Raw genomic sequence first — 10208 nt, 5'->3', positions numbered from 1 at the left:
TCCTAGAACTTTAAATTTGGTAGCAAGTTAAAATTTTTAATAGCCATCATACAAATATTCCAATAAAATTGCTTCACTATGAACAAACCGACTGAATTATTTCATCTTCAAATCGATTCGTAAAACGTCGTACATCATAGATTAAGTATTATCGAGAAGCAACACGAGCAAACGTAATAATAAAAAACCAGCTTAGCGATCAATCTTGGTTGTTAATACATATTCGCGATTGCGATAATCGATTCGGTTTTGATATCAGTGCCGCGTGTTTCCGAATGTACTCTCTTTTTCCATCGAAGTAAACAGGGGTTGTAAACTCGGTCGAGTTTCGATAGAGAGATTCGATTCCGGGTAGAAGATAGGCGATTCCCTTTTCCGTATCCGTTTATCCCGGTGCCGGCGGTGCACAACGTATACAGGTTTTTCTTCGTTTTTATAAAATCGCTGGGAGGGTAGCGCGGCTCATTTTAATACAAATTGTTCGGTCTCTGTGTATACGACGATACCGCATGTCGCAGCATCGCGTCCCTCGTGCCATCATTACCAGCCCCTCGGCGAGCCAGGGCTCGCTCGATCGGTAGCGTCATATGGCAAAACTTCTCCGGTAGACACCGAGTCCAACGAGTGTACGCGCGACGCAGTTACGCTCCTCGTGATTGAAACGCGGGAACCGCTCGTAAACTTCGTTACACGCTTCCCGTCGGCTTAAGTACACGCGTAGACGTACACAGTATCGTAAAGGGAATAACAATAATCGACGAAGAGTCATTAAAGTCTCGGTGTACGCGAATCCGTCCATAAGGTTTTGCATAAAAACTGAAATACTGCAAATAACGCGTAGCGCGTTTGTTGCTTTTTACCTTTTTTACTGTTTTACGCGTTTCCGAAGGACAGTCCGCCCGCATTTCCAAGTCATGGTCTTGAGCATGTACTCGCGTCGATCGAATCAGACATGCGTGAATGAGAACGACGTCGAGTTTTCGCGGTTTTCCGTAGGCGAGGAGCGTACCGTGAGACGAAATAAGAGAAGAATATGAAACGCGAAACGATTCGTTTGGTTTCAGCGACGTCTCGTTCGGCTCGCTCGTTGATCTCTCGAAGATCGGACTCATCGAGGTATGTCTACCCCCCGTGGCTTCGCCTCCATCGAAAATCCAGATCTGGTTGGTGACGACGACAACGACGACGACGACCAGTTCGTTGTCAACCGGACATGTTAAACGAGCATGATGTCCCCGTTGGCCGTGGATGGAAGAGAAAAGAGGCAGCCACGGACGCGGTGCACGCGTGTATACGCGCGATCGCCGACCGGCTCGGTGATCAATCACCTTCAAACTGTGCCTGGTACAATGCGTGTCCGTGCCACCAGAATCTGGCCCGCTCCGGAGAGCTATTGTTGCCACCCACGTTGTCCCTCGACTTCTGCTCGCTGCTCTTCTGACCGCGACTGCATCGTTCGCCGAAACCCCGGAAGATCGACCACTCTAGAGATCTCCTTTCAGACAAACCCCTTGCCCGTTTACGCAACAACCGCCCATTGATTTCGTTTCATTCTTCAATCTATGGTTCATTGCTTCCGGTAAAAATTCATTCAGAGGCGTGTCCTATTTAGAGACATTGACGATTTTTAATGCTCTAGGGCTTTTCTAACATTTCCGACTGAATTCTTGACGTTTTTCCTGTTTTATCGATAATTAGAGAAAAACAATGCAAAATATGAATTTACGCTATTCGATTCTACATCTGCTCCTGTCATATTGCGTACAATTTACTATGAGAAAGTAACATGGATTATTCGAGACTAATAAGTGAAACGTATGCACATGTTAAATTTATAATACTATTAATGATCAAATTATTTAATAATGAAATTATCTAAATTATCCAGATTTCCTTCTCGTCTCTGTTGATCAGAATAATAAATTACGTAACATACGCACGACTTCGATTCTCTTCTTTTTACGCGACTACGATAAGCTTCCCAAGCAGCGGAGGAAGATACGATTCTCATAAATCGTGTTGATCAACTGGAAATCGAAAGTTCCAATAAAACGGTATAAATACGCGAGTAACGGTCCCACGAGGGTTACCCTTCGCCGCGATTTGGCCAGTCCGAAGGGTAACCCTCGGTAGATCAAGAATCGAGAGAAGAATTTCAAATATTGCTGGTCACTCTAGAAGGGTGGGAAAGTACGATTTATTCTTTAACTACGTATTAGATTGGCGCATATTTTTTCAAGTACAACAGATATGGTTCCCATAGAATATTATGTATCTAATTCAAATGATTCATCAATTACTGTTACATATTTTTAAACGATCACTATACGATGATCATGCACAATAAAACATTTACAATATCAATTTAAAAGATGTGTTTCAGATAAACATTCTTGTCATCGTTAAAACATTAAAATATACATTCAGTTCTTGATATTCTGCATACTTTTGTAAATTGCAGGCAACAGTTATAATTTCTGCACGTTTCGTTTTCTTAGAAATGCACAAAATCTGCTGTCTAGTGATCGTCATGCTAAATTGCTGTAAAACAGTAATTTCAATCGATTATAATTATTATTAGGATTCTTAGTCACTTGATAGAATGCAATTATTCATACCTACCCTACTAAACGTGAAATACAGTTACGCACGTCGCACAATGCTCTTCACTTGGATACTTTTTCGTAGGAAATTGTATTTAATATGAATAAAATAACATAAAATGTAAAATTCTTATATTTCTCGTCTGATCTGATCGCGAAGCATCAAATACTTGAAGCTATTTAAATGGAAGCCAGAAGCCTCTTACTATTTCGAACGACAACATATTTCCCAAATGTGTACATCAACTAATATCATCTACTAATTTATGTATCCAAAAAAAATAATCCAAACAGATATCCAGGAAAATTCTTTTTTTGATGCATGTATCAATTTTCACCCAAAGCTACTCAAGTGAAGAACAGTAGTGTTATTCCCAGAGAACCTAATTCAAACTATCAGTCGCTCCTGTATATTTTTAGCTGATCACCAATGATGCAAAATTGCTATAAAACAGTAACTTCAATCGATTATAATTATTATGATGCATGAACCACTCGATAAAATGCAATTATTCATGTACATAACTACGAAATACATGAAATGATTAATAAAACGCGATGTACACGTATCGCACGCGTCATGTATAATAAAAATAAAATTCTATCTCATATCTCAACTTTCAATAACGTCGGCGCGACGACCAAGAAGTCAACCACCTTCCGTTTTCACGTTTCAGTTCCGGCGATAAAATTAACAAGCTAATCTCAGTGCAGTTCGGAACACGCGCTCGTATAAAAATAAGTCGAGCTCTGCGAAATTTCCGTATGATAAATAGCTGACTAAAAGCTGTCCCGGTCGTAACGTAAGTACTTTAGGCATCGTCTGGCTTAGGAGCCGTTGCATCTTAAACATTGATTCTCCTAAGAGCAACATTGTCTGTCGAGATAAAGAGAGGCGACACGTGCCACTTATCCGCCGCGTTATCGGCGAGCTCATGGCTGGCTCCGTGGCTACCAGAAGCCGGGACACTCGAGTTGTATACGCAGGGATGATTTTCGGGTTGCGTACACGGAAGCATGTGTACACCTTCGAGCCGGCTGATCGTTCTTACTCAAACGCGGCCGCAAAGAAATCTCTTGAGACATCTTAATGTCCCGTGCGCGCTTGTTAACAGAATGTAAAGAAACGCGAGTAGAATCGGCCGGGACGAAGTAGGCGAAGAGACAGCAGCTGAATGGGCATAGATCCCGCGATTAGTCGCGTCGAAGTGGTACGCAGTTAAGTACGAAGGATAAAGATAAATAGAGAGGAGAAGCGAGCCGGCCGCCCATCATGCGTGGGACACCGCGTAAAAATGAATTGTGTCAACGTGCGGTCTCGGTGCCCCCCGCGCGGGTACCACCAGGTGGTCGGCTTGTTTTATAATACGTGCCCCGAACGCTGTGCGTGTTCAATTTTTTCCACGCCCATTCTAATTACGCGGAATTAATCCCTCCTCTTCTCGTTTTCTATTCGCCGGACGCATCAAATACATTTCTTATCCCTCGATAGTATGTACAATGTCGGAAAATCCGTTTGACAACGAGTAATCAAATTGAAACGATGCACGGCCGGGAACGGTTGCGTACACCGTAGCGTCGGTGCTGGCTTTCTCATGGATCGGAGAATCGATTCGAAATGATTAGCGATAATGTCAAGGGAGTACGGAGGCACGTCCGTGATGAGTCCGTGACTGGCGTACTACCTTCTGTGTCGGCGTGGTTAACGTGCTCCGGAGTACGTAACCACGAATCCGGCTAATTGAAGTAACCACAAGGCGCAGCGCGCTACGTTATACAGCGATGCAATCGAGGAAAGCAAAGCAAAGGTATATAGAAAGAGCCGTCGTGCGAACAAGCGGCGAGGGCGAAAGGAAGAGAGACGATCGGTCGACGGCGGACGGAGGGAGAGGTGACCCGAACGGGAATCAACGGGCAGAAGAGGAGAAACTGGCGATGGAAAAGAAAATAAGAAAGGAATCAGAAGAAATGGACGGAGGACGAGCAGCAACGTCTGTGCGGTCCGCGATCACTGAATGACATCGGTATGTATACGTTGATCGCACACGATATTTCCGTTCGCTCGACAAATGACCATCGCCCGCTTCTGTCTCTCGACACCCTCGATGGCATCTGTTACTCCAATGACAGAATCGAGAAATTCAATAAGCACAAAAACAGAATTCTTACATATACATATATATATATTTTTTTTTAGTTAGTTAGAAAGTAATCCGTATAAATATATTTCGTGTGAATAGTTCATAATGTAATTGTGTCTGCATACCGTGACACGTACAATACTTTTTAATAAATGCCGTCTTCCGTGACTGGATACAGAATGTAATTCATTTCGTTATTATTATGACAATCGTTTACCTAGTGGTCGATCAAATTGCACGAGAATAGGATTGTTCCGATCGCACAAAGAGCAATTGTATTTGATTTATCTTTTTTTTTTCAAGAAAGATCATCTCGCACGTATCCAGTTCGCGTGTCGTAGTATGTTGTTAGGCGTTGATTACTCGTCCGTCAAATGATACAATTATATTCGTTGAAATAAATAATTAGCGAACGTTCGATTGCTGGGAAACAAGTTCGAAACTCGTTTCGACCAGCCATCGACTCCGTTCACCTGACCGCACGTACACGTGTTCCCTTTCTCGGGACTTACATATCCGTGGATATATGTAAAATGTTTTTACGAGATTTTCAGCCGGCGGTAGTACAGAGTAGATTCGAATTCATCGAAATCTCATAAAATGTAAATGCCTGTTATTCAACATCCTCTTTCTCAGTCGTAATACAATTTAATACGCCGCGTGTCGGTGTATCTGCAACGCACGCTGATATGTACAAAGTCAGATGTAAGAAGGTCGTTACGGAAACGGACGCGTTATGTACGTACGGAAACAATTCGCGTGACTTAGCTGCCGTTCAGAATTTCGATAATGCATATACGAGTAATAGAAATACGCATTTCCAAGTAGATATTCGTGTAACGTGGCTGGTTGAAGAAAAATTACATCCTCATTACTTTCGTCATTCCCGCGATCGGAGGTATCCAATTAACGTAACTATAGCGACTGTACCTACGGATCTTGCAGAATATTCTAATACTGATCTTAACTATAAAACGGGTAATTTCATTCAGCAAGCGGTCACTTCAGGCCGGGATCACACGAGCGTTATTTCGACCGACGATAACACGTTTGTATTGATTCTTCAAATGTACTAAGAAAGAGACACACATGGACACTACGAACAGTCAGTTAAATTAACGATCGTGGAACCCTAGACCGAACTGTTTTTTTTTTTTATTAATCAAACGTTTATCGATAGCACCAATCGATCTAGGAATATGAAAAAATTTTCAATAATACAAATCTCTCGTGTAAAATTGATAGAGTAACACCCGCGATGCGTGAACATGCTTTTAAGGAATTAGAAAATGTTTGTGCAATGCGTATCATGCGGAATTAACGATCTTATTGAATCAATTGAAAATCTAAATTGAGATGTCCCGTGGAATGTGATCGGCGTTATAATTCGATAATTACACATACAATTCGATTGAAATTGTCGCGCTGTAGATATTAGCGGCTGGCAACTCTGGGCTCGAATGATTAATATCGTTTATTTTTTCGTTTTGCTTTAGAAGAAGGAACCTTATACGCACAGTTTCGAATCTTCTAACAGTGCTTTATACTAGGCATTAAATTCGCGCGCTGCTACTATTACGCGTATGTTGTTTCCCCTTTCTGAACGTGCACTCCTTCCAAAAAAATACACCTTTTAGAAGAGAATACACTTTCTCTTCTTAACCGGTTCCGGTGGTTCCAATGCAGCCAAAATAGCTTCGTCGAACACGTTCTTCAAACCTTTCTGCAACATTTAAAGTTTTACACAATTAGTGGGAGAACTAAGAAATCATGTTCTCGTTTAATAATTTCGCGTCTGCACATTTTATGCAAGTGCTTCTTTGCCCTGTGCTATTGCACTTACCTGTGTAAGAGCACTACACTCAACGTATTTAACTGCTTTCAATTCTTTGGCAAGCTTCTCCCCCTGCTCCGCGGATATCGGTTTCTGTTTGTTCTTTGCCAATTTTTCGATAGTAGCAACGTCGTCTCTCAAATCGATTTGAGTACCAACCAATAAAAATGGAGTTTTTGGACAATGATGTGTTATTTCAGGTACCCACTGGAATAATATTCTTCTTGGTTTATCACGCGTTTCAATAACATCTTGACAATAAGTAGCTTGAATAAAATACGAACCTTCTCTTTGACATTTTCAAAAGACGATGGTGACACTACTGAGAAACAGACAAGGAATACATCTGTTTGAGGATAACTCAGAGGTCTGAGTCTATCGTAATCCTCCTGACCTACAAACAACGTGATATCATTATTTCATTCTTCCTATCAAACGTTAAATGCGTCATATAATATTAACTATAATTTCTAGTTAACTAAATGCTGGAATATTATGAATTTTTTTTCAAAAATGAAATTATCCTACTTTGATAATAAATTCAAATACTGCCAAGAACTTACCTGCAGTATCGAACAATCCCAGAGTGTAAGGATCTCCACCGATCATTACTGTCACAGCATAATTGTCGAAAACTGTGGGTACGTATTCTGATGGAAATTTGTTGGTAGTATATGAAATCAGAAGACAGGTTTTACCCACAGCTCCATCCCCAACCACGACGCACTTTATTGTCTGCATACTGATAGATCTTGTATTATCTAAAACACCTGTGCATCAAATACATAATTAAAATCCATAAAGCAAGCAGAAATATACTTATTAGCATTGTACAACGTGATGCACAATATGTTAACATTACTTTATTATACAGGCATGAAATATAAATTACTACTTAAATTCTCTTTTATATTTAACCAACAGTTCAATGAATTGAAAATTATCTCCCGCATACTTAAGTTATACGAAATAAGCTATGAATTCGATGTAGCTTGCCTGATGAATCATATACGAAACTTCTGTTTGTTCTTAACCTTTGAATATGTAATTAAAATCTATTCATTAAAAGATAATACTTCATCAAATTAATATGCTATTTCTTACACGAGCGGGAATTAATTTTCAGACTTACGTAAGATCTATTATAAAGTTATTAGTTTATAAAGAGGAAAGCTGAATCTTATAACGTGGAAACGTTACCTACAGTGGCACGTCTGTCATTAAAGGTTAAAATCGTTGTTCATACTCTTTATAGTATAGCGGATGAGTAACTTGGATTATTTCGTCAGAAATGATAGAAATGTATAGAAACAACATTTAACACTTCTAATCAAGATCACTCGTGATATATTCGAGGGCACACTTCGTATATTTCACTGCAAGACATGCACTCCTCTAAAATACAGGTTCGCGAAAGCTTGTCGCTTCGTCTCATCGCACGCACACACCAATGACCCGCTGTGCAAGAAAGGCTCTCTCCAAAAGAAGAGACTGAAAGATTTATTTTTAATGAATTTTAAGTTTTATTTCAATAAGAAATTAACAATTAGGTTTTTAATTTAATTAAATATAAGAATATTGCAAATAATTATTAACAATACGTACATCAGAAACAATAATAATTACAAAATAATTTATCTTTTGCTAATATAAAAATACATCGTAATTTGTCCGCTGCATTAGAAGAATTTCGAGTTCTTATGTTCTAAGGACGTATGTGGCCGTAATAATGTGTTTCTTATGTATTCAGCTACTTATTATCTTGCTTCAGGCTTGGAAAACGGTTGCAACGATCCTGGTTGCACCCAAGATAAACCGAGTGCCTTGTTCTCTTCTTCTTCCTCCTAGATTACAAAAGAAAAACAATTAGTGAATTAATAAATATTCAAATATTTATACAAGAGCCTTTAGATCCTTCTAACACCCTGCTTATACTTGTAATCGTATTTTTACCTTCGGATCGTAAATTTCTCTTTTAATAGATTCATGAAGCTCATCAATGTATGGACTGAAAGTTATGTAGTGCGGATCGTCTACTGTCGGTGGATTGTACACCTTATTTAAACTTTCTCTTACACACTTCTTCACACGATCTCGAAACGCTTCAAAGTTGTTCTCTAATCTGTAATAAAATTAAAACAAAATGCCAATTTCCAAATTCGGGATAAATCGATTGTTTTTGATTAGATACTTACAAACTGGATGCTTCGGGATTTACCGGAGTCATCTTAGTATCCACCTTCGTGAGTATTCTCGTTATGAATTGTGCCAATTGCCAAATTCTGTTGCTTTTCCTCCATTCAGGAAATCCCCACGAAGTGCACAACTCACCAGATTCGGGATTGATCAATGGATGAAAAACTGGAGTTTGAAATATTACTTTCTACAATTTGTTTAAAATGTAATTACAAGAGTTCTATACTAGGAAGATTTGATATATTAGAAGGTGAAGTCTTACAGGGCATTCTCCGTCTGGAAAATTTTGCGGCAGTGTAATAGTAAATCTAAAGATCCCTCCTTGATACGTTCCTTGCCTCACGAACTGTACTCCGAACCATACTAACAGGAAACGAATTTATTATAACTGTATACACGCGTCTTGCGAGAGCGTACACAAAAAATGCAATAAACGTTAAGTCATGCACATATTTACATGAAAACCATTATACAAGACCAAGTCAGGACAAGCAAGACCTAAGAATCAATTCATGGTTGACTTAAATACTTAAATGCAATTCTTCTCAAGCGTGAGACAGGATTGGAAAGAAAGTGAACCTTCGTTTGTAATTATATTACTTACGCAAGGAATTTTGTGCAGACGGTACGACGTAAATCCCCTTCAAATCTTGCGAACATAACATATTACTGGTGGAAAAGAAACAGATTTTTATGCCCTCCGAATGCATGCTTGAATGAATGTGAATAACTTACTATTCAGATAAGATATTGTACTCCTGCAAATAAATTGTGTATTCCTTGTTCGTTTGCGATACAGCTGGCCTGTCTATCATTTTCACAGACATACTTAATTGCGAATCTCCGTTCGTATTCAATGGTAGTAATTTTCTAAATGAACCCTGTCGTCTTAGATTGTCATCTTTATTAACGTTACCCTGTCAGAATTAGAAATCAGTTATTCCTTAACAGTACCCGCTCACCGATTTCTAAAGGGAAACATTTATATATTTTACCTTCGTCGCTGACATAATGACGGCAGCAAGATGATTGTTTCTCAACGTTGCGATTGATTTTTAATAGAAAACTACGTCTCACATTTCACAAACAAACAATAAACAACAGATCACGGTTGCATACTTTCACTCAACCATTTTCCTTCCAATTGCATTTCATTGCATATTAAATTCAACAACCGTAGACAAGACAAATCGCGTAGCAACGTTTGCCAAAACAGCGAGATAAATCAATGCGGAATCAATGAATGTTGAATATGGTTGAATATATTCCCGATCCGATCTCCGATCGGGAACCTCAATGAGCTATGTTGTCACGTTTCTCAGGCTAGTTGTATATATACTAGATTTGCGGTAATATGGCATTTAAATAAAGTTTCGAATTTTATTGAATCTTTATGCAAATTACAATTCTATTCAATTCCTCAAATGACATTTT

General features: G+C 39.3%; 2 protein-coding genes across 4 annotated transcripts; both read right to left on the bottom strand.

Moving 5' to 3' along the window:
• Positions 1–2251: 2251 nt before the first annotated feature.
• LOC108622455 (cdc42 homolog) lies at positions 2252–8034 on the bottom strand. Of its 3 annotated transcripts, none has more exons than XM_018020353.2 (5): positions 7779–8034; positions 7142–7348; positions 6863–6972; positions 6588–6785; positions 2252–6467 (listed from the first exon to the last, which is right to left on the bottom strand). In XM_018020353.2, exons 2-5 carry the CDS (start codon positions 7317–7319, stop codon positions 6378–6380), a joined length of 576 nt encoding a protein of 191 aa, XP_017875842.1. In that variant the 5' UTR covers positions 7320–7348; positions 7779–8034; the 3' UTR covers positions 2252–6377. The 3 variants fall into 3 exon arrangements, with proteins under 3 accessions (XP_017875842.1, XP_017875843.1, XP_026667285.1); XM_018020354.2 differs by having other exon boundaries at positions 7783–8034; XM_026811484.1 differs by lacking the exon at positions 7779–8034 and adding an exon at positions 7711–7769.
• A 165-nt stretch (positions 8035–8199) lies between these two features.
• Positions 8200–10108, bottom strand: LOC108622437 (AKT-interacting protein). Its single transcript, XM_018020314.2, has 7 exons — positions 9770–10108; positions 9510–9691; positions 9379–9443; positions 9037–9137; positions 8774–8961; positions 8532–8700; positions 8200–8422 (listed from the first exon to the last, which is right to left on the bottom strand). Exons 1-7 carry the CDS (start codon positions 9782–9784, stop codon positions 8336–8338), a joined length of 807 nt encoding a protein of 268 aa, XP_017875803.1. The 5' UTR covers positions 9785–10108; the 3' UTR covers positions 8200–8335.
• Between the last annotated feature and the right edge of the window lie 100 nt (positions 10109–10208).

Source organism: Ceratina calcarata, unplaced genomic scaffold (genome assembly GCF_001652005.2).
Source record: "Ceratina calcarata isolate Rehan_Ccalc_2016 unplaced genomic scaffold, ASM165200v1 scaffold222.2, whole genome shotgun sequence".
NCBI lineage: Eukaryota > Metazoa > Arthropoda > Insecta > Hymenoptera > Apidae > Ceratina > Ceratina calcarata.
The sequence above is the reverse complement of the archived record's forward strand: the minus strand, read 5'-3'. Positions and strand labels throughout refer to the sequence as shown.

Coding starts and splice junctions, on each gene's coding strand:
- LOC108622455 (XM_018020353.2), bottom strand. CDS start 7,319: ATGCAGACAATAAAGTGCGTCGTGGTTGGGGATGGAGCTGTGGGTAAA. Junction 6,786..6,862: donor TTGAAAATGTCAAAGAGAAG/GTTCGTATTTTA, acceptor ATATTATTCCAG/TGGGTACCTGAAATAACACA. Junction 6,468..6,587: donor AGTGTAGTGCTCTTACACAG/GTAAGTGCAATA, acceptor TAAATGTTGCAG/AAAGGTTTGAAGAACGTGTT.
- LOC108622437 (XM_018020314.2), bottom strand. Junction 8,962..9,036: donor TTCCAGACGGAGAATGCCCT/GTAAGACTTCAC, acceptor AACAAATTGTAG/AAAGTAATATTTCAAACTCC. Junction 8,423..8,531: donor GAGAAATTTACGATCCGAAG/GTAAAAATACGA, acceptor TTTGTAATCTAG/GAGGAAGAAGAAGAGAACAA.